Source organism: Ctenopharyngodon idella, chromosome 5 (assembly GCF_019924925.1).
Source record: "Ctenopharyngodon idella isolate HZGC_01 chromosome 5, HZGC01, whole genome shotgun sequence".
NCBI classification, from domain to species: domain Eukaryota; kingdom Metazoa; phylum Chordata; class Actinopteri; order Cypriniformes; family Xenocyprididae; genus Ctenopharyngodon; species Ctenopharyngodon idella.
In genome coordinates, this window is record NC_067224.1 from 32,286,724 (window position 1) to 32,311,177 (window position 24,454).

General features: G+C 37.9%; 1 protein-coding gene across 1 annotated transcript in view; it reads right to left on the reverse strand.

Annotated features, from left to right (window-relative positions):
• Nucleotides 1-2,139: 2,139 nt before the first annotated feature.
• Nucleotides 2,140-24,454, reverse strand: part of si:dkey-34e4.1 (carboxyl-terminal PDZ ligand of neuronal nitric oxide synthase protein) — a 49,957-nt gene continuing 27,642 nt past the window's right edge. Inside the window, exons 6-11 of the mRNA XM_051895251.1 lie at nucleotides 23,873-24,026; nucleotides 23,552-23,697; nucleotides 18,866-19,021; nucleotides 16,068-16,233; nucleotides 14,022-14,313; nucleotides 2,140-4,341 (exon numbers count right to left, since the gene is read on the reverse strand). Of these exons, the coding sequence (XP_051751211.1) occupies nucleotides 3,798-4,341; nucleotides 14,022-14,313; nucleotides 16,068-16,233; nucleotides 18,866-19,021; nucleotides 23,552-23,697; nucleotides 23,873-24,026 (1,458 nt within the window). The 3' untranslated portion in view covers nucleotides 2,140-3,797. The remainder of the gene's footprint in view (nucleotides 4,342-14,021; nucleotides 14,314-16,067; nucleotides 16,234-18,865; nucleotides 19,022-23,551; nucleotides 23,698-23,872; nucleotides 24,027-24,454) is intronic.

The window sequence follows — 24,454 nt, forward strand, 5'->3', positions numbered from 1 at the left end:
TGCAGGCTTTCCTCAGGTTATCACTTTAATAAAATTAAGCAAAACAAACAGACAAATGTTTACCTTCACGAGCCGTCACATATATGCGAGCGGGAATCTCATAAATGAGAACGAGAACAAGAACTTCCGTATGTCGACCGCCCGCAGCGTCTTCTGGGATTTTTAATGGTTCGATTCTCTCAAGTCTGCATTCGATGCATCCTTGATATCAAGAACACATCCGGTTACTTTCATGCGTCCTCTGTTCTTGCGTTCTTGAGTATTGGAACTGAACTTCGACGGTTGATGATGACGTAGAGCAAGAACACAAGGACGCAAGATCACTTAAGAACGCACACTGAGAAACAGCCATTGTTTACAAGCTGTTTTATTGAAGTCTTTCCGAGGTTGAAACACTGATTGAGCTGTTACACAAGACATGATACGGATTTCGGTAAGTTGTACTGTATAATTTAACATACCTTCAGATGTTTAGTCATGTTTATTTCGCGCTGTAACTGGTATTAAAGTGGAGAGGATGTTCACATGCACTCCGTGCTGCCGCTTCTCTTTAACTGAGGCGCTAAAGCAATCTGTCACGTCACATTAAACAGCGCCAAAACTGTATTTATTTTTTGAATCTCATAATAAGATGGACATCATTTGAAATCTGAGACTTTGCTTCATATCAAAAGTAACAAAGCACAAAGATTATTGCGATTTATTGGATGGGAGGCGCGCTACATGTTCTGTTCATTCATCAACTGAAAACAGACTAGACTAATCGATTCTTGGGATTTAAGAATCAATATCGGTTCCTAAAAATGAGAATCGATTAAAATCGAGAAATCGATTTTTTTTTTTACCCAGCCCTACTCTGGAGCTCTCACATTTGTCTCCTCTAAAGATTCATATGAGCTCTCAACAACATCACACATTGTGCTCAGATTTTTCTCCTTTCTTAGAGATGGTGGTCTCACATTTGTCATCCATCAGGACTTCTGACCAAGAACCTGGATTAGGGGCGTATGTTGACAGCTCATTGAGGGAGCCTCCCGAGAGAGCTTGTCAGGGCTGTGGCTTGACGACGGGGGGCTGCTGTTGAGGACAACAGCGAGCCTCACACAGAGAGTCTTGATTGGCAGATCCTTGCAGAAACCGCAATCAGACTCCCTCAATGCCGCTCTGGCATGGGCGTGGGTCAAGCACAGCATGCACGCATCGAGTGTTTCCCGGATCTCGATGGACCCGCCACTCATGCGGCACATTCATCTTCTTCTTTTGTTCTTGCACTCAGCGCCAGGCTTCAGCATTTTCGGAGAAAGGGATTTTCCCCATAGCGTCAGCTGTGACACAATGTCGAGAGACCTACCTTGATAGGGAACATTTACTATTTGAATTCTTGCACTTGGAAACAACACAAGTTGACACTATTATGCCTAAAGTTTGCTAAGAATCATTTCCTACTAAAGCAAGGCGTTATCTGACGGGTAGTGGAGAAGGGGTTCAGCAGCAGCTGGCAGCAAAAAGTACCTGCCACTAAAACCATATGCCGGCGGCTGGGACAGGGTGGAGGATTCGGGACAGAGTGCCGGCATTCGGGACAGGGTGGAGGATTCCACTCAGGCCCGACGCTCGCAGTGGACCGGGTGAGCAGGGCCGCCAACTCGGCATCGAACTTGGGCTGGGCATCGCACCCGAAGTCCAGCAGAGCCCTCAGTGTTGGAAGGCATTAGCCCATCCCCCAATGCTGTGATCAATAATTCACCCTCATCTGGAGCCCCAAATGAGAAGTCAGCTGCATCATGTGATGCAACGTCAAACTCATCCAGGAATTCCGCCATATACAACGTGCAAAACGAGGAATGGGAGGTCCGCAGGGATTTTCCTAGAGGAAATCTCCCATTGTTGCCCTCTATTTGCCCTGAGCGCTCGCTGCCATGTCCTCATGCATTGCAAAAGGACCTGGATGGGGAGCAGCTGAGGTGACTGAGGTGAGTCGTGATTGCAATGTTGGCATGGTCATGCTCTTGCAGTGACAACATGAACAATCCACGAATGCCATCTCAGTTTAGGGAGAACCTTTAGGGAGAACCCTGAACTTATCACTGATTTAGCAAAAAATATAAATAAATGAAGAATTACAGTTTAGTCCAAAAACAAAATTGACAGTTTATTCATTTATCTCTCTTCTTTTTTGCCATAACAGCAGTGTATTTGAACAATACATTTAAAAACACCATTTATTTTCTCTTTTCCATCTCCTTTACTAACATCTTTTCCCTTTCTCTTCCCTTCCCTTCCCCTCTCTTCTCGAGGAGTCATGCTAACCCATATCAGTAAAAAACACCTGCTCACACCATTGCTTTCATAATGACATGAATCCCTCCTGTTCATCCTGCTGTCCAACCTTCCTCTAATCTGCCTATTTCATTAATATTCACCCTGATACATTATAGTTTTGTGTGATCCACCAATCCACGGCTTTTTGTGGTTTGTGTCTCATTGCAAAACAATAAAAAAAATGTTTGTTTTTCAGTAAGTGGCACACTTATTTCACAGTTTCAGGTCAAAGAAGTTGAGTATTCCAGTCTGTTTAAAATAAAGCTGACCATGATCTGGAGTCAATATATATTTATAGTACTTTTTCTGTTTGAATTAGATGAGATACTGTTTCAATAATAAGAAAAAAGCATTCAGAGTTGAACTGACAAGTGGGAATGATCAGAAACACTTGATTTACAGTTTTGTTTTCCTAGGCAGTTCCTAAGTTCCTAAGCAGATGATCTGGTGGTTTATTTGAAGAAGGGATCATAAGGAAAACAGTATGACACTAGTTAACTGAGAAAAGCAGTGAGTACACATTCATAGGATGTGAAAATTATTCAATCTATTGCTAATGCAACACCTCTATTCTCTCCCTCTGTTTTTTTCTTTGCAGCCTTTAAACCTGGCAGAAGTGATAATGATGGTCCTTCATTTACCTTGATTGGTGAAGCCTCAGAATCAGAAAGGAGGTTCGGCCCTTTAAGATGTCTAGACATAATCATGTCCCTTTTTTGTCTGCAGTCATATCTACTCAAGCTGTCTTAGTTATTCATACATTTTACGGCATGAAACAAAATGCACATTTTTGGGAATTCCTGCAACAAAATGCATTTCATCTCAGTTCCTTCATATTTCTATATGTTCCTTAACTATTTTTCACCAGCCACCAGCCTTATGCTAACATACTTCTGAGTTTCTTTGCTACATAACTGCTCTTAAACATCTAAATAACATTCAAACAATATATCAATCAATTTGCACAAAAAAAAAAAAAAAAAAACAACAAAAAAACATTGGACCTGAACTTATAATATAAAAAACACACAAACATTGGCAACACTAACAGCAACAGTTCCTATTCAGTTTAGTAGGAGCCAATGCACTTCATTCATGGCTTGTTTATAGGCTAAAAATAACTTTATTTTCAGTCTAAAAAAATACACTCTATCCATCTGTCAATAATAGTCTAGTCTGTATCACACTACTGCAAATCTTCTTTCAGCATATCTTATAGATTAAATCATTTTAGGGCATTGTAGATGGGGAAATGTGTGATTTTAGGATACAAAAGAGGAGTCATTGATCGAAACAAGGAGCCAAAAACCTGTGTGAAGTAATATGCAAAATAACAGTGGCTGTGGCTGTGGCTAATATCGCAGTTCATTTGACAGAAAAAAAATCCCATTTTCTTCACTGTTTTTGTTCTGTGGAGTTTCTCAACACTGTGAAGTCGTTATTATTGTGATTTCTCTCTGATTTCATGTGGCACTCTAACTCCTGCATGGGGTGGTGACATTATAGGTGCCGTCCTCCAGAAACTCATCTTCGCTCAGGCTTATATGAAGGCATGTGTCATTCACAGATGAAGAGAACGGGATGGTTTGCTCATAGCCCAGCGGTGTGGTTGAATGCGGTGGACTCCCACCATCCACAGCTGGATGATCCTCAGGTAAGCTGCTGCAGGTACTGGATGTGGAGATGAACGCGGAGCTCTGGTCATCAGAGGGGTCGTCTCTGGATTGGGGGGATGTAAGGGATTTGTCATTCGAGCGCACGCCAGAATCCTCGCTGGCTGAACATGACATGCTGTTGCCGTTGATGTGAGAATACAAATCCCCCGGAGAAACAGAACATAGCGTGATGTCAGGAAACGAGGAGCTACCGCTCACATTTGTGAATACGTTCCCATTTACAGGTGTGGCTACAGCTGAAGACCTTGACTCCGCCTCTACACCCGGAGAGAGAGTTCTGTTTGACCGCTTGCGGTTCAGGGGCTGAGGTGGGGGGTCCAGTTTAGGAATGGTTTGTTTATACCTGCGGATACAAAAAGAAAGAAACTTTTGTAGGTCATTCAGCTTGTCTGGGTAAAATTTTTATATAAAATTACTGACACACAATACCATAAAAGTTTCCTAGTACATTTGTCTTAACTAAGCACAATGAAGCAGTTCAGTTTGTAAACAAATGTGTGCTTTTTAACAAATCTTTTACATGAAAGGATTGTTTTCGTTCAGTCTGCTTCCTGATTGAACATGTTGCTAGTTAATTTCAACGTGTTTCACAAGGAAAAAAGAGACAGCAGAATTATAAAAGAATTGAAAGCTGTTATTTCTAATTAAAACTAAAACTATTAAAATAGCTTTTGTTAATTACAATAGAGCTGAAATAAAATATAAATATTATAAATATGAATTAAAAAATTATTTAAAAAAACCTGAAATGATGTAAATTACTGAAATTGTTTAAGTACTAAAATTACTAAAAGTGAAATAAATATAAAGCTAAATAGAAATATTTTAAAATGACAGATAAAATAAAAATTAAAAGTAAAAGCTAATTGAAAATATTAATAAACACTTTAAAAGTTTAAACATTATATATATATAAAATATAAAATAAATATGACAGATATGCTTGTCATTTGTGACTAAAAGATTTATGATTTTTACATATGGGATGCTTTCTGGAGTCTCTACTAATGCAGTAAGAGCATGCAAATTTTAATAAATTATGATAAGATGTTTCGAAATGTTTCAGTGACTTACAACAAGTGACTTTACTGAACAAAATTTTTAGTGAATCAGTTCAAAAGATTCTAATCACTAGGATGAATCAACATGTTACTACTATGCAACGTGACACACCCACAGCCAAAACAAAACAAACAAACAAAATTCCTGATTTTAATTATATAGATTATATATATATTATACTGATTGTTATATAGATTTGTGACCAATAAGATCCCAGTGGACGGGGATACAGAGCACAGCACTGTAGAAATAGAACCCAGTCAAAATATCCTATTGCTTGTCATGATTGCAGCCAATTAGCAGCTGATACATGGAAGAAGGATGGCTTTTATCATGTCATGTCTGGTCAAGACATTGTGTCAGAACTGTAGGGAAATCACAGCAGGGAGATGAGCTTGTGATGCACAATGCTGAATCATCAAAAAGAGCTCATACACAATTCTTTAGGACACAGTCTACATTCTGCATGTGTGTGTGTGTGTGTGTGTGTGTGTGTGTGTGTGTGTGTGTGTGCACTTATCTCTGTCCCACAGTTCCCCTGCTGGGTGAATTAAGTAGAGAAAGAGTGGGGAGAGAGAAAATGGGAGACATAGCTGCAGGTTCTTGTATTGATGGCTCTACCAAAAATAACTGCAATGCAGTCACTCAGCATGGGACAGAGAAAGCACAACATAAGACTCTCTATCTCTCTCACTCACACACACAAAATCAGCTCAAATCATATGATATGCAAAAACATAAATAAATACATTAAATAGATAATATATAGCAGGCAAGTTAGAAAAAAACATTTTTTTAGTGGTGCTTCGGCGCACTGCTCGTGGGTGGTTGTCATGTTGCTGGTTGTGGTGTTGCTATGCAGTTTCTAAGGTGTATAGTGTGTTTTTGATGTGTTGCTATGCAGTTGCTAGGTGGCTTGATTATTGTTTCAAGTTTAAAGAGCCCATCCCCAAGTTTCTATGATGTTCAGCTCCCTAGATACAGCTGCCTTCATTGTGAGTCTATGGGATTTTTTTATCTGTTTTATCAAAATTTTGATAAATGATAGACTAATAAATACGCATACAGTCCAGCATATTCAGTGTAACTTCACAAACAAAGCAACTACCATTTGATCTTGGATCTTGGCTGCAAGTATAAGAATTTTTTAAGTTTCTTTTCCACTTTCTCATCTTCCTCTAATTAGCATATGATCACATCAGCAGTCCTGTCTAGCCCCCGACCAACCACTGTCACATCTCCTCCTCCACATCTTTCCAGAGAGCACTCATCACCTCATATTAGTAGACCTCACATTGACTCATCTTTCTGTGGGTGTCCAAAGCCAAGTCATTTCATTTTCAATATTTTTACGCAGTATATCCTCTCCTGTAATAGTATTGCAATGACTTTCAGTGTACACATACAATAGTTATATATGTGTGTGTCTGTAAATGTAAAGAGCCCTGATAAATCTTGAGAATATTTTGAATAGATGTGGCTCTTGTAGAATTGTGATAAAATGTTGCACCAGCCATTTAATAAGTCTAAAAATATAACCTTAAGTCGTGTAAAATACATTAATAAAGAATGAGCTTAATTTACTCCTCATAATGCCAAATCGCATTATTCAATGTTGCACTTGTTAAACCTTTGCAGAGGTACAGGAGCTATGGATGTGGGCTGGTACTGATATATTTTGTTCATCAGATGAAATATTAAAAGCTCCCTGAGGGAGAACATTAGACTTGCTCCTAATCATGGTAATGTAGATGGATACTAATTCTTGAAGGGGAATTTAGTATGTGTGAAGTCCACATACACGTGCATAATAAAGTATTTTAATCCTGATTTATTCCCTTTAAAACCCAGTTGATATTTGACACCAAGTGAAGCACAAACACATACACAACAAACTTCTTTCTTTCAACTTCCATGTTCTCTAATCAGCTATTTATAGAGTCAGACTCCTCTTATTTGAGGTTATACTGTATATACAGTATATATTAGTGCTGTCGATTTAATGCGTAAATTAGATTAATTAATTACAGTGAAAACTAACATGTTCAAATTATGAACGCATTTAACACACTTGCCCCGCCTCAGACCTACATAGGTCATCTGACATTTCATACAGTTGACTGATGATGAATATGATGCAAAACAACAACTCATTGCATGATGGAGCCTATAAAATGTAGTTAGAATGTCCCAAAAATTCAAGATATGTTCGTATTATGTAATACTTGAATTTAAAATATGTAAAAATTCAATAAAGATTTTTGTCTCCTATTTGCATCATATGATATTGGAGCAACGAAGACAATATCACACGAGTGCTGTTTCTCTGTCCAAAATAGCACGCGTGCAAATATAAGACTGATTTTATACAATAGTTCAATAAATAAGAAGTTAATATTGTGTTATTTTAGACATAATATTGCCCATTTTGCTCAATTTTGCCAATGAAAATATAAAGACAAAGTAGAACTGTTTGTCTCCGAGCAACACACAGCGGCATTTCATTTCTGAATCCGTGTTTTGAACGAATCAGGTGAAGCAGGCTTGTTGGACTTGAAGAGGCGCTGCACAGACCGATCAGTGTATGACACTGAAGTACCGCAAGAGTGATTCAAAAGCATACGGAGTTGTCTACTCTCTAACTGCTCCGCTTCAAGACGAACAAGCCAAATGATTCAATGGGCCATTCATAAAGAGAACCATTTACTTCGCTCCTGAATGAATCAGCCGTTTGAACGAATCGAATCGAATGAATGCATGAATAGCTTAATTATTACCGCCACCTACTGGTAGTTTTAGTTTCTTATTTAGAGTATAATTTCATTAAAAATAATTTTTATATTTCCATAGTAATAATAATAATAAAAAAAAAACATTAAAGGTATAGTGAATGAAAATTCATCCATCATTTACTCACCCTCACGGTCTAAAAGAGTATGTGTAATAAATTCTCTGTTGAATCAAGTACATTTTTTTTTCTGAAGCTACTTTTTATAATGTCTATTTGATGCTCTACATAACAACTTTAAATTATCTTTTGGGAAATTTTGTGCTGCATAACACGAGAATGAACCTCATTGGTTACACAGCACGTTTGAGCTTCAGAAAGAGGTTTGTTCTTGTGCATCATTTAGGTTTAGTTGAGCTTCTGCTTATTTTCGCTGATCAATGTTTACATTGACAAAACAAAAGAGAGATTATGGTATTGGTGCTGCTACGATAGCAGAGGCGCTTCAGCAACCTGGTGAGTACTGGAATTAGCATTAAGCTAACATGCCACGTCGGTTTCCACTCGTTTCCGGAAGTCAGTCGCTAGTTCCGCCTTCTCTATGACAATGGCCCTGTCCCAAATGGTACCCTAAACACTCACGGCCTTCCTACGAGTCCGCACTTTCGTGACATAACGTCTCTTTGACTGTCGGGAAGAAGTCTGCCGCGGAGCTCGCACCAGTGCGGGCTCAACAAAAGTGCGCATCGAGGGCGCATATCAGCCGCAAAGGGGGCGCTCGCGAGCACCCTTCTGAAGCCTAAAATTGACAAATGGGAAACCCTACAGTCTCGTGGACTTAATGGACACGTTCACGCGGCAGCCATTGTAAGTCCACAAGACCGAAAGTGCACGTTAAAGATGCTGAGCCATGATTTGTCGGGAAGCAACGTGTAGTCTGACATGTTTCTTGTCCACGACACAACAAGAATTAAGGAGTAAAAATAGCATAATCTGACACAGTGACTGTCACACTTAAAGTTAATACAAAAATGCAATAACACTGTTACTTTAATTGTATCTAAATAGTATAGAATTTTAATATCAGCCATAAAATAAAATTAAAAAATGTATTTTCATTTCAATGCATCCCTTGATACACCTATCATTAAGAGGAAATTCCATAGGCGTAAGGGTTTTTATACTGAGCTAATCACATTTTCTAGCCCTTAACCCTTTATTCACAGAAAACTTTCTGCTTTTTTACATTTTTAATAAAAAATATTTAGTATGTTTATTTAGTGTTTTGAATTACAAGGACATTGGCATGTCCTCATAATGTTGGGGGTGTGGCCTGAAACCTGAATACACACCTCATGTAGGTCAAACCAGTACGGTTTTTCTTGTAATTTCAGGTTTAGCACAATGTAGGTAAAACCAGACCACACAAGAGCGTGCACACACACACACACACACACACACACACACCACACAGCATGATTTTTATATTGTACAAGCTATATATTCTATCCCCTAACCTACCCTACCCCTAAACCTACTAATCATAGAATATCTTCTGCATTTTTAGTCCCCACAATGTCAAAAATTTCTGATATAACTGTCTTTGTGGGGACATTTGCTGCTCACAATGTAGGGTGTACCAAGACACACACACACATAGTACATCCATCATTCTGGAAATCTGAGCACACGCGCACCCTGTACTCATCATTCATCATCCATTCAGCATGCCAATGTAATTAAAGAAAGTGCAATTACAGTTATACTCACAGGAGGTTGATAAAGTGGAGAAGAGAAGAGAGGAGTGAAGAGGAAACAGAAATCAGCGATTTCAGGCAAAGGAAGAGAGGTCAGGTGAGGGTATGAGATGGATAGAGGGTATCAGAGAGGGTTAGAAGAAGATTAGAGAGAAGGAAGAAGGCTGTTACAGGAGGAAGTGGATAATCAGAAGGGGGGGCTCCTCACACGTGCACCTGAGCAGAGAAAAACAAAAATAAGTCTCTCTCCCTTTCACCACACACGCACAAATCCTCTTCACCTAAACACAATCATCTAGAAAATCCGATCTGACTCCCACAGCAACACTGCAATTACGATCACTGTATAATGCCCGATTCCCTTTCCATTAACTTCTATTGTTTTTATACTGAGCTAATGACTTAATCTATCCAGTAGCCAATAAATTAACTCTTACATCATCTTTCTGTATCTTTACATTTTCATAAGGACATTTAGTATGTTTATTCTTGTTTTTTTATTGTGGGGATGTTCCCCAATGCAGACTCTCTCTCTCTCTCTCTCTCTCTCTCTCTCTCTCACACACACACACACACACACACACACACACACACTTGTGATTAGTCTCAGTAGCAGTAATCAAGCAGTGAGTGGAGATTATAGAAGATCAATACAACAGCAGATAGGCTAATCCATGACATTAAATCCATCCATGCATTCATCCCTCCTCACATTAACACAAACACACAAATGGACACACGAACAAGCACAAGATCACAAGGCCATGAAAATTGACTGTGACCCACAGTGCTGAATTCATCTAAAAAGTCAGCAGAGACAGTTTCTGGATGAGCAGATAATAAATAAGCAACAGCACATGTAGAGAGGGATAAAAGAACAGACAGGACATGAACAGAGGGGAGCAAGAAGTGAGGAGTTTCAAAGCAATAAAGAAAGAAAAGAGATGGCCCTTATGACTGGGACTGGAGGGATTGACAGATTCCAGCTCCAGCAGAGGAGTTTATGCTGACATTAACACGACAGGAGTGACAGATAAATGAACAAATGATGGGCAGGTGCATAAAACCACAGTCATAGTGAGGAGTCACTGCGAGACACACACTGAGCTCCAGCAGACACACACATGACATGACACACTGAAGTCCTGTCTGACAGTTTCTATAGTGTGGCTCTACTTCCTCATTATTTGTGACTGTGATGCAGCAGAGTTTTGCAATATACTGCGTTGTATTTTGGAGTATACAACTCATAGACTGCATACTGTCCAGCAAGTTAAATGAACTGTACAAACTGGTGGGTCGTATGGTGACAAAAGCTTATTAAAGTGGGATTTGTCAGTGTGTCATACGTACTCTTATTCTACCTGACAGAATTAAGGCCATACTGAAGACGTCGGATTTGACCAATCAGATGAAAGTGGTGTTTCAGTGCCAACCACATGTGCGAATGAAATATCAAAGCCATAAATCTGTAAACCACAAACGAAAATGAGAAATTGAGCTGAAATCTCACTTTCCATTTGTTAAACTAAACGAAAAAAAAAAAAAAAAAAAAAACTAATAGACAAGCCGTCTTTTCATTTCTCATTATTCCATTCCAAATAGGAAATTAAATGATCAAAACGTACACGGACCACCCTGCATCATTTTAAGTTTATCTCCTTCTGTCTATAATAGTATAATATACTATCCTTTAAATGTTTTTTTAACATTATAATGTTAATGATGAAATAATATTACTATTGAAAATAAGAGATGTAATTTATTCCTGTGATGGTAAAGCTGAATTTTCAGCAGCCATTACTTCAGTGTCACAAATCATTCTAATATGCTGATTTTGTGCTTTATTTTTTATTTTTTGGAAACCATGATGCATTTTTTCAGGATTCAATGATGAATAAAAAGAGAAAAGAACAGCACTTATTTGAAATAGAAAGCTTTTGTAACATTATACATGTCTTTACTTTCACTTTTGATCAATTTAATGTGTCTTTGTTGAATAAAAGTATTAATGTCTTAATAAAAAAAAAATCTTACTAACCCCAAAAACTACACAGCATTAATATTCTGATTATGAAAGTGGCATGTAAAGATATTAACCTGATTGCTACAGCTAGCCACAACAAGGTCAAGCCCTAAATATTTCAGTTTAGAAATCAGGGACAAAATCAAAGACAGCTGTATTCATTTTGAGTTATCACCTTATTCTGAATATCTACCATAACTGAATATTTATTTACTGTATGAAGCAATGGGACTAATGGGACTATGGACTCTCTGGGAGATATTAGAAAATAATAATAATAATGTAAATATAAATTTTTCAAAGTAAAGCATTAACCAGTGTATAGAGAATTTCAGGTAAATGTGGTCATGATCATGAGGTCATTTGACAATGATGTAGTGTTTTACATTGAAAGGTTTATGGTAGTTTCATATACTGCACACACAGTATATACAGTAAGCAGTATATTAGCATTCCATTCTGAACACAGCCACAAGTGTTTCCTGCAAATGCCCTAATTAAATCCACCTGTGTCTTGCAAGTTCATTTGTGAATGTACGGTACAGCCCATGTGTAGTGTTGCCTGTCTGTACCAAAGCTCATTTTGGTAAGTGCTATGAGTATTGTCTTTCAAAACAAGTCTAGTCAGAGGTCTTTATCCTTTTCTTTAATAAAATGCAGTTGGATTTAGTGCTGGGCTGGCTTTGAACTTTTGGCTACAACAAAAAACCAGAACTCAGCCTCACCCAGAACTTTCCTTCTGACCATAATATGCATAGCGCATAATAAAAACAATACATGCTATGCTAATTTATGTATTTCCACAGCAAATCGTTCATGATGTGAGTCTGAGTCTTTCCCTGGACCTGTGAGTGTGTTGTTAGTGTATATAAACAAATCAGTAGGTGTTTGTATGCGTGTGTGTGAGGTGTTCTACAAGCTCTAAATTGCTCTAATAAAGTGTGAAAATTAATGTTTTCTGTGTGCGAGAGACTGCAGCTATCCACAGGGACATGGATAATTGTGAAATAAATCACTCTCCCAGACAGACGCACACATACTCTTGAATACATTTATAGACACACAAACAAACACAAACACACACACAGAAATCGACAAGCAAGCACATATGTATATGAGCACAAAAACGCATATATATTCACAATCTTTTTGCTACAGAAAATAGAGCCATCTGAGACAAACAACTAACCAAGACAGCTAATCAAAGCAACAAAACATCTTTAACTAGCAGGAGAAGTGATAGAGAAGGAATGTGTTTGGGTGTACGTGTGTGCTGCAAAACTCAACAACTGTTTCCCGTAGGTGCTAACCACATACAGAGAGCAATGAATGTGCAGTGCTCAAACAAAGGTCAAAATTTTCCATTACTGTTCGAGGAAACCTGTCTGCCAGAAGTCAGAGTGGAAAGATTGCTCTCCGCCTTCTAATACACTTTCATTAGATTTGTTTACATTGCTCACAACCAATATCCATTCCAAAAAGTCTGCTGTCTGTATGGAGTGCAGAGACAGAGGAGAGAGGAAAGGAGGAGGTCAGAGAAGAGGTGGGAGTATGTGAACTAGTTTAAGAAAACCCAAACACCAGCCAAATGTGGTAAAAAGTCAAATCTTCACAAACATAAACATCTGCTCGTTTTCAACATTTTGGAGAGTCTGAGATCCATAATGTCCGACTCTCACTAACTTTTTTCTGTTGTATTACTGGGTTTGTTTTGGTGCTGCTCTACTCTGTTCCACAAACTGACACACTGTGTGATTATTTTGTCCAGATGTTGCAGCTCAAATTTCAGATCTAACCGACAGTATGTTTAAATTACAGATCGGAAAGGAGCAATTTCACTGACTAAGAAAAAGGAAACTTTCAACACAATCAAAAGTGCTCCAACATTGCCTTTCTGCACTTCCTGATCTCATTCTTTGTCAGATTCCCTTTCTTTTGGGGGAGGGGAAGGGGGGAATTTTTGAAAGTACAGTAAAAATACTGTGTAAATACAGTACAGTACTGTGAAAATACAGTAAAAACAGTAATATTGTTCATTATTAGTACAATTTAAAATATCAGTTTTCTATTTTAATATATTTTAAAATGTCATTTTTTCCTGTGATGCCAAAGCTGAATTGGCAGCACCAATTACTCTTCAGTGACACATGACCTTTCGAAAACCACTGTAATATGCTGATTTGGTGCTCAAGAAACAGTTATTATCTAATTATTATTAATCCATTTTTCTGGAAACCATGATTGAAAATAGAAAGTTCAAAATAACAGCATTTATTTGAAATAGAAATTCTTTGTAACATTATAAATGTTTTTACTGACATTTTTGATCAATTTAATGCTGAATAAAAGTACTAATTTCTTTAAAAAACTTTTTTCAAAGTTGCAAATCTTTGTATGCCAGATGCCAGACAAACTAGTTAAGTTTAAGTGCTACTGTCTTGTGTCTTCACCTGTCATCAAGTGCCGCTGAATTCCGAGTTTCTAGCTTAGAAACTTCCTTTCTTGCTGCATCCACTCCAGCTTCACTTCTTGCACGTGCTGGATTCCTGTTGGCTGTAATGGTGGGAGCACCACGCAGGTTGAGCAGATTGAGGTAGGACTCAGCGTGGGAGGAGACGGGAGGGTTTTCTGGCTGTCCTGCTGGAGTGGAGGTGACGGGCTGGTCTGAGCAAGGAGTGTAGAGGTTCTTCAGGTTGAGAGAGAGGGATCGAGTGGGCACACTACTCCATGGTGAGTCTTCTTCTAGAAGAAAGAAATTCAAATTTGAGGCATAAAGATTATTAATAGCCAACCTGAAACAATAGGGCATGACATACTGAATGTAAATTAAGCTTATTACTGAAAAATCAGCTATTGGGAGACTGTCCGTACAGTAGCCCTTTAATTACAGACACTCAAGGGCATAATGGTGACAGAAAATTTCAATAACTCTCCAAATGACAGGTCACAGCAATCAGTCAGTTCATCACCACCATTGCACCAAGCATAAGCTTATGCATACACACACTCTCTCTCTCTCTCTCTCTCGCTCTCGCTCAGAGTGAAAGTGGGCAAGGAGCCCAGTGCTGAAGAATCAAACCCAATAAACTCCTGCACTAAACTCTGAAATAGATTAGTGTACACCAACCAACTCAATAACATCACAGCCTGCCAAAAAACAATGTGTGTGTCTATGAATGTAATAGTGAGCAACACTGACCGCCCACTTTTTCAGCAGTCTGGGTTCTGGAAGTATTTTCCCATTCCCATTCATTTTCTTTGTTGAAAAATCTTAAATAAAAAGTTCTTAGCTATGAACCAAACCAACTAGCTCAGAGATAAATCACAACAATATAATGTTTGACTTAAAGGATTAGTTCACTTTCAAATGAAAATTAGCCCAAGCTTAACTCACCCTCAAGCCATCCTAGGTGTATATTTCTTTCTTCTTTCTGATGAACACAATCTGAGATATTTTAATAAATATCCTGACGCATCTGAGATTTATAATGGCAGCGAACAGGACCAATGAGTATGAGCTGAAGAAAGTGCTTCCATTCACATCCATCCATCATAAACATACTCCACATGGCTCGGGGGGGTTAATAAAGGCCTTCTGAAGCGAAGCGAAGCGATGCGTTTGTGTAAAAAAATATGCACATTTAACAAGTTATTAAGTAAAATATCTAGCCATCTTCTGTATTCAAGTTACAAAGAAAGTGTAAACTGGCGTAGGGTCAGTTAAGCTTTTTCTGTAAGTTGAATAGGGAAGGCGTAGGATGTAGTGTAAGCTTTTTGAACTGCAAGAGTTTTACACTTTCTTCGTACGTTGAATACGGAAGGCGGTCTGGCGGAAGCTAGATATTTTACTTCATAATTTGTTAAATATGGATTTTTTTTTTACACAAACGCATCGCTTCGCTTCAGAAGGCCTTTATTAACCCCCCGGAGTCATGTGGAGTACGTTTATAATGGATGGATGTGGATGGAGACACTTTCTTCAGCTCATACTTGTTGATCCTCGCTCACTGCCATTATAAAGCTCAGATGCATCAGGATATTTATTAATATTTCTCTGACTGTGTTTATCAGAAAGAATAAAGTCATATACACCTAGGATGGCTTGAGGGTGAGTAAAGCTTGGGATAATTTTCATTTGAAAGTGAACTAATCCTTTAAGCAAAATCACATTTTCAGAAATCACAAAAAATACATTTATTTAACAAACAAACAATTTATTAAAAAAAACAAAAACATGTATTTAAATTCTCATTAATATATGCATTACCCTTCAAAAGTTTGGGGTAGGTAAGCTTTATTAATGTTTTAAAGAGAAGTCTCAATTTAATCAAAAATACAGTTATAATATAACATATTAAAAGAATCTTTTTTTTTATTTTTTTTTATTGCAAAATATTCAAATATTTAATTTGTTGTAGCGAGACTAATTTTATTAGATCATTTGCAGTGCTCTATGGGATTATAGGTAGTGTTGTGTTTGCACATGTGTGTCTTACTCTGTGTGGCTCCACTGACTCTGATCTCCAGTTGGTTGAGGTGTTTCACCAGCAGGGCTGTATGTTGCAGTAAGTCTCGGTTCTGCAGCAGCAGCTGGTGAGTTCTGGCCTGCGCCTCAATGCGGGCAGCTGTCTCCGCAGCCAGCTGATCCTTTAGAAGCTGCACCTACAGCAGGGACACACTCAGTCAAGACTAGGAAATCACAAAATGACTTACGAGTAGGATATGATCTGAGGATTACAGTGAGTGAAATGAATCTTAGATCAAGTAATCCCGGTCCTTCTAACTTGTGTTGTGTGTGTATCAGAAACAATGACAGATATCAAGCTTTTAATCAATAATTTTCAAGGAATCTAAAGTGGTTTCCTGCATAATGAAAGAGACCTTTATTTTGTTGGCTTGGATGTTTGGGAGGTTCAACCCACATAAAAGAAAACTCTTTAATATCTCAGTTTCCCATAATAACACCAAGATAAATAGAGAGCAGTTAAGAGAAAAGCACCCCAGGAATCTCCTCTACAGCAGTGGTTCTCCAATGTTTTGCCTTCAAGGCCCCCTACTGTCAATGAAAATATTTGAAGATATGTCTGATACGTCTGCTATGATGACAAAGCTGCTCATTTTCACATTTGTATTTAAAGAAACTAGGAGTGGCAATATAATCAAGTAATTAAAGGGGGGGTGTAATGCTATTTCATGCATTCTGACTTATTTACACTGTTAAAGAGTTGCATTCTCATGCTAAACATGGCCAAAGTTTCAAAACACGAGTTGGACGTATGACGGAGTATTTCTCTGCCAAATCCACTACTTCCAGTTTCGGTACAGGATTCGGAGAGTTTTTTCCGAGTGTGTCCTGTATGACGTCAAAAGAGAGCGGAATTCCTTGTATAGGCCCTTCTCCCTGATAGGCGTGCGCACACATCACCCAGAACAAGAGCACGCCCATCAACGCGTTTCGTTTGGGATACGGAAGCCGAGAGATTTTTCAACAATGGCTGTGTTCCAATTCAGGGGCTGCACCCTCTGAAGGCTGCATACATCATCGAGGCAGTCTCATTTCAGAAAAATAACCGTTAGATAGCAAAGTAAGAAAGAAATTACAGTATTTTACACCTCACAATGAATATCACTCAATTATATTACGGTTACTTTTCTTAAATATGACATCCTTGATGACGTATGCAGCCTTCAAATGCGACCCCCAGAGGACGCAGCCTTTGAAATGAGACGCAGCTCCTGGAAACAAAGGAGTGTGTTTTTGGTTGTGAGGGAAAAATTACCTTTTTCAGCTTCCCAAAGAACCCAGCGTTAAGGGAACAGTGGATGAAGTTTGTTTTTCCGGGGCAGCAACGGAGTTGTGCATGTATGTATGTTTGTTTGTTCCCGGTAATTCGGTGATGAATGCTTTGTAAACAAGTCCCATTTCAGCGCTGGATTTGCAGATCACGGGTGGTGAGTAAAGCTACATCAAAAGTCTGTGTTTTGTTGGCAGTCGGCGCGCAAGTGCATATAATGTAAACAACACGAACGTTTTTGTTCCCTTTGTATTTATAATGATGTCGCAGCTAGCATGCGATCTCTACACAAAAGCTGCGTGCGCTCATGACTCTTTAGCTCCGCCCACGGCACTGACGGCAGACACGCCTCCAAGATCTCGTCTTATTTCGGAAAGACTCAGTTTAGCGTTTTATAAATATGACAAAACGAAAGACTTTTCGGAGATATGAAGGATGCATTGTTACTCTAGATGTACTCAAGATTTAACATGAGATTGGCAGAAACTGTGTGTGAAACCCCCCCTTTAAATAAAATAATAACACAAGTTTTACATTTTTTTTAAACTTACAAATATAAATTTCCCAATAAAATTTTACAAAGCTTGACAAAATGTATATACATGATTTGTTTCTATATTTATAATTAAAAAAATCTAACTATCTATGATTTTTTAATCGAAGATCATGAGTAGCCTGCCTTAAATAAAAAATGGCATTTGTTAAGGAAATAATTAAAATAAGAAATATGATTTATAATATCTTGATTTTTAGTTGTTTTAGCTTATCTTAAACTTTGTTTAAAAACTGCAATCAGACTTCAAAGATTTAAAAATAAGCTGCTATCCACATTCATTTTGTCTCATTTGTTAAGAAATTTTCTAAGGAATTTTAGGAGAAACATCTGAAACAAGGTTGATACCTAAAGGAAGCTACAGTAAAAACTGTATTAAGTCCCCTGAGATATGAAAGAGAAATCTCTGAGCAATATCATTTTTCTCTGGGTGGGCGGTGAATGTACATCAATCTCTTTTTCCAAGCTATTGCTATGCAGTAGCATGACTGTGCTGAATCAGAGCTGAGAGAACATCAACTCTCTCTCTCTCACAGGACATTATAACCATAACATCATCTGAATCTTATACAGTATCCCAAATGAGAACAAATATTATTAGTCGGAGACAGAATGACAAAAATGACTCAATAAATGAACAGACAAATGCATGAAGATGATGATTGACTCTATCAGCATTGTGTTCTGTCTCCTTCCCTATATTTATCTTTGCTTCTTCTGGTTATAGTAAATGATTTGGGCTTATAGGGTATGTGAGTGCTTTTTAACAAAGGTTATCAGAAATAATTTCACCAGAGAGAAATGAAAAGGGTTGTGGGGAAAATCTGTTCTCTGGGTGGAGAGCAAATGATTGTCAAACTGCCTGAAAATATGAAATCAACAGCTGCATTTTCTATGGAGTTGTAGCGCCTCCAAGTGTAAGGAAAGGGTAGAAGCAACATCTTACCTGTGCTACAGCGATCTGTGTTTGTTGTTGCTGCTGTAGCAGCTGTTGTTGGAGTAACTGCAGGTGATGTTGGGTGGCCAAAGGTGTGAAAGTAGGAGAGCAAGGGCTGCTCGGGGATAGCGTGTAGAGTGAGACACCCTCTTGGTCTTGTAAAGACTGAGAGATGGAAAATGAGAGTAAGAGAGAGAAGAGGAAAAAAAATGTTAACACACTATTTGTTTCCTGAAACATTTTTTTCCCCCTGTGAAACATTAACTCTTTTGTCAGCTATTTTTAAATTTAATCTAAGTTATATATGAAACTTTTATCATATTTAGTCAACCAGTCATGTTTTTGTGTAGTCAAGTTTTAGTTGACTAAAAATGTAATTGGGAGATTTAAACTCTTGACATCTGGCAACCATGATGTTGGTTAAGGTTTTTTTTTTTTTAAACAATATTTTAGTCTTGTCCTTTTCGTTGATAACATTGTTGATATAGTCACAGTTAGTGTTTAATGATGTCAGTGTTGTCTCGTCGTCACCTTGTCTTATTCATGCAAAAAAGATTGTCAACAAACATTTTCATCATTGTTTTAATTAATGAAATTAACACTAACTAACAAGTGAGGACTATTTGCTTTGAGAGTGCATAAAGGGTTAATTAGTTTGTGTGTGTGCACGTATTTGCATTAAAGGGTTAGTTTACCAAAAAATGAAAATTCTGTCATTAATTACTCACCCTCATGTAGTTCCACACCTGTAAGCCCTTCGTTCTTCTTCAGAACACAAATTAGACAACAATACTTTTTGTGCGCCAAAAAAACAAAATAACGACTTTATTCAACAATATCCAGCGATGGGTGATTTCAAAACACTGCTTCATGAAGCTTCGAAGCTTTACGAATCTTTTGTTTCGAATCAGTGGTTCGGATCAAACTGCCAAAGTCTCACCCCCCGGTGGTGAACCATTGAAATTTCGAAACACTTATGACATAACGAAGCCTCGTTTATTGAAATCACGTGACTTTGGCAGTTTGATACATGCTCCGAACCACTGAATCGAAACAAAAGGTTCGTAGAGCTTCGAAGCTTCACGAAGCAGTGTTTTGAAATCACCCATCACTAGATATTGTTAGTGATGTGACATTTGACACCGAGGCTTCGAAGCTTCGAAAAAAACGAAACATCTCACAGTGAAGCACTGTATCGGAGCTTGATTCGTTTTGCCATAACCACGTGATCGGTGACGTCCGAAGCTTCGTTTTCGCACACAGCCACGTGACTGCTTCGTATTCTGATTCACATAACGTGAACCCTTGCGCAGATGTGAAGTGTCATTTGCTTTTTAGCAAAAGAATATGTCATAATACGAATAAATATTTACATGTGTTCAGTTTGTATTGTATTTTATTCCCAGTTCATACTTCATTCTATGACAATCATTTATTTTGATAATATATGCCCCCCCCCCCCCCCCCCCCCCCCAAAAAAAAAATGTATTCAGACTCATTTATTCAAATTGTGTAAGCAAAATGACACGTGAAAGACTTTTTTATGTATATTAATAATTTACATTGTTTTATACGCTTTTCATAGCACAAACTGATTTATTACATGAAGCAGTCCAAAAATAGCTGGGTTGTCTGGGACGCAAAGGCAGTTTTTTCCACCTTTTGACCACAAGATGTCATTAATGTGCACCATGTTGAAAAGCTTTGAGTAATGAACCTTTTTACGATACGCTTGAGGGGAAAGCCTCGATGCTTCACAAAGCTTCATTTCGCCCATCACTAGATATTGTTGAATAAAGTCGTTATTTTGCTTTTATGGTGCATAAAAAGTATTCTCATCACTTCATAACATTAAAGTTGAACCACTGTAGTCACATGAACTGTTTTAAATATGTTTTTAGTAGCTTTCTGGGCATCTGAAAGTGTTAATTATCTTGCTGGCAATGCAGGCCTTACTGAGCCATTGGATTTTATCAAAAATATCAGAATTTGTGTTCCGAAGATGAACAAAGGTCTTACGGGTGTGGAATGACATGAGGGTGAGTAATTAATGACAGAATTAATATGAATTAATAATGACACTTTAATATGTGGATCCACAGAAGCAAACCCGGGGGGGATGGGTTGGGGGACCAAAAAACAAAGTCTCCATAAGGTCAAAAAAGGCTGGTATTACTGTCGTTGGACATTTGGTCCCCATAATGTAGGGTTTACCAGGCAAACACACACACACACACACACACACACACACACACACACACACAGAAAGTAATTTTCTCTAAGTAGCTTTACCCTGTCTGTCATAACAGGGACTGAGACAGAAACATAGCTCTAGGGATTTGAACACCAAAACACTCTCTGCTTTCTCACCTAATGATTTTTTCTGTCATCACCCCTGAACCTTACCCTCACACAAACCTTTATACATTTAAAGACAGAAGATTTAAATTACAGACATTACATTACAAGTCAATTTGAAAGCAGCTAAGGAAATAACACAATTACTTTTTCTGTGCACCATCTAATGTTAACCACTAGAAGGTGCTGGAGGTTTAATTTTAGGGGTATATCAGAGTGAGGAGAGACAGAGGATGGAGGTAGCAGGACATCTGCAAAAGTAAGAAAAACTACCAATATGAAACAGACTTTTCATGTCAGTTATCTCCATTGTGCACAAAGAAATATCTTCCATAAGCAGGATGGCAAAGTGATTCCAGTTAAATACTACATTTTCAAAAGAAAAGAAAAAAAAACAAAAAAAACAATGAATGTTCCCATTCTGTCTTCTTTTATCCTCCAGTAGATCCATTTGTCATGAACGTCAGCTACAAAGCTAATGGAACACCACTGGATCTTTGATGTTTGCTAGACAACGAACACATGAATGCATTATGAATGGACTGCTGCTAAATGAATACATGTAAAATGAATGAATGCATTATCTGCTTTCAGGCTGTCTGCATTGGAAATTTCTGCAATGAACGGCAGAGTGATATTAAACATTAAACCATTTTTTTTTTTTTTTTGACTTTATTTAATATATAAGTTTGACCTTGTTTAATAATCCTTGATGTATGAACTTATGAACAGGACCTGCAGCCATCCTAATCTTGAATGGCCAGTTTTGTTTTTTGTTTTTTGTTTTTAATAACAATTAAATATCCCCTACTCCCAAATCTCATTACTGTAGTAATGTACAAATAAAAAATAAATAATACTAACAAAAAATAATAACAATATATTATAGTATAGTTTAAAAAGTATTTATATATCATGGTAATATTTGTTGTAATAATAATATTTTTTTTTTTAAATAAATGCCTAAAATAAATGCAGTGCCTCCTCAAAAAATTGAGGCCCCTTGATATTACAAAAATAAATAACGCAAATATTACAAAATTTGACGTTAAAAGTATAAAAGTCACTTTTTCTAAAGAAACACTGTCAAACAGCGACACCCGCAGGTGAAGTTACAGCGGGGAGTCCGCGTCTCTCGTGCCTCATAGAAAATCAATAGAGCCCCTAAAGCGTGCGGTGGGTTTAGTGGGCTCTATTGAATGGGGTAAAGTCACGTGAGAGGAGGCAGTGCCTCCATCGCACTATGATTGGATATGATCGGTTATGGTTGGGCATGATTGGTTTGTGCGATAAATCCCGCCTCTTGTTTTTGCGCACGTTCTCGTCGAATCGGCCTGAATAAAGACAGTGATGGCGTTAAAAAGTAAGTAAACAACTGTCACTTAGATATCACTGCTTTATGTCTTGTCAAAATCAAACTTGAAATGGCCTGAACACATGATCAGAATAGTATTAAAGGTACATCTTCGTGTCTGTGACCCCTGACCAGTGTGTACAAGCTTGATGACTGCTGAAAATAAGTTGACTATTAAAAAGAAAAGCTGAACATTAGTTCACAAATAATATATATTGTTTAAATTGTTACTGCCTTTAGTTATTTTTTTGGAATAAATGTAAAAATGCATAAAGACACTAACTTGATGAAATTTATACTTGGTTTTAATAAACAGAACATTACATAGTGTAAAAATACAAAAGATAATTGTATTTGGTCTCTCTTTTTATGTAATGTTAACTTAACCAGGAAAATTGTGGGGACACACAGGGACATAAATGAGGACCTTGCCTCATTTTAAAACACCAGTGGACACCGCATGCAGATGGGGAGGATAAAGTCACAATGCCCTTAATGAAGAAAACCTTAATGAAGGAGGTATAAAATCTTTTTATCCTGACCTAACAGCATGATTTCTATGAGTTTGTGAAACTGCTCACTCAGCTGAGATTTGCAGAATGAGTGGGTTTTCAACTTAAATAATAGAGGATAATTGTGCATTGCTAGCTAATTTCACTCCAGCACCTGAAATCCCTGTCTCACTGAGGCTGTTCAGACAATGAGACAATGATAAGTGGTTAAAGTCAGATGAAGATTTTGAAAACAGCATGCAAGCATGGGGCATCACAAACAGTATAACTGAATACCCCGAAGGAGGAACAAGGTAAAGGGGTAAAAAACAGAAGACAGAGGAGGTGAAAAGGGTTTCCTCTTTATTTAAAAATAGCCTTAATTTCCAGCTGACGAGCGATACTCGACAGACGTCTGTGGGGAGAAATGATGCAAGAGCTTGTCTTCTACTAAAAACACTCAGTCGCGCTCATACTCCAGATCACTCTCACCTGATGGGTTTGTCCAGGTTTCACCATGTTAAGCTCTGACAGGCTTTGAAGAATGTCATCCATAGCCTGCTCACTGAGCTTTGTAGAATGAGACTCCATTCCAGTGATATCATCCATTCCCTGCTCCATCCCTGTCAGTTGACGACCTGTAAACAACAGCAGCATTTTAAGAATATGATGAAACTAGTTATACAACAATGGCTGACACATTCAAACATCACATGACATATATCACTGAAATGCTGTACTTGTAGCTCCACAGATTTGATTATGACATGGGTTTTAAGGCAATAATTCTCTGATGCGATGGCATGGTCTCACCTTCAGGGCTGGGCTCTTCTCCAGACTGATCGCTTTGGCCGTCTGCAGGGCCGTCTGGCTGCTCATCTGCATTCTGCTCAGCGTGCTGCAGACTCAGCTTATGGCACACCTCAAACGCCTGACCGACCGTCCGCACTATCCGCATGGCCTGACTCTGAGAGGGGAGAGAGGTGAAAAAATAGAGATTTAGAGACATTTAGAGAATCTTATATGTACAAGACATACAGAATATATATCTTATATATATTCCTACAATACAACGACCAAAAATATTTATAAAAATATGTTTTTATATAGTTTTTTTTCCTTTAATATTTTTTCACTGTATTGCAGGATAGCTTTTCTTGATTTTATCATATAAAATCGTTTTCTTGTGCTTTGTGTTATTGTTCATACTGTCATTCTAGTGGATTTGCTACTACAGTTCTACGAAAAAAACAAAGGGTAAAGAATGAGAAGAAAAGCAGAGACAAACAGGTGAAGAATATCAAGGTTAAGGCCCTCTACAAAAGTCATCACTCGCTCAAGGACAAGACGGACTGAAAAAAATGACATGCATGATCTTAATCCTTGGTCTGGGGC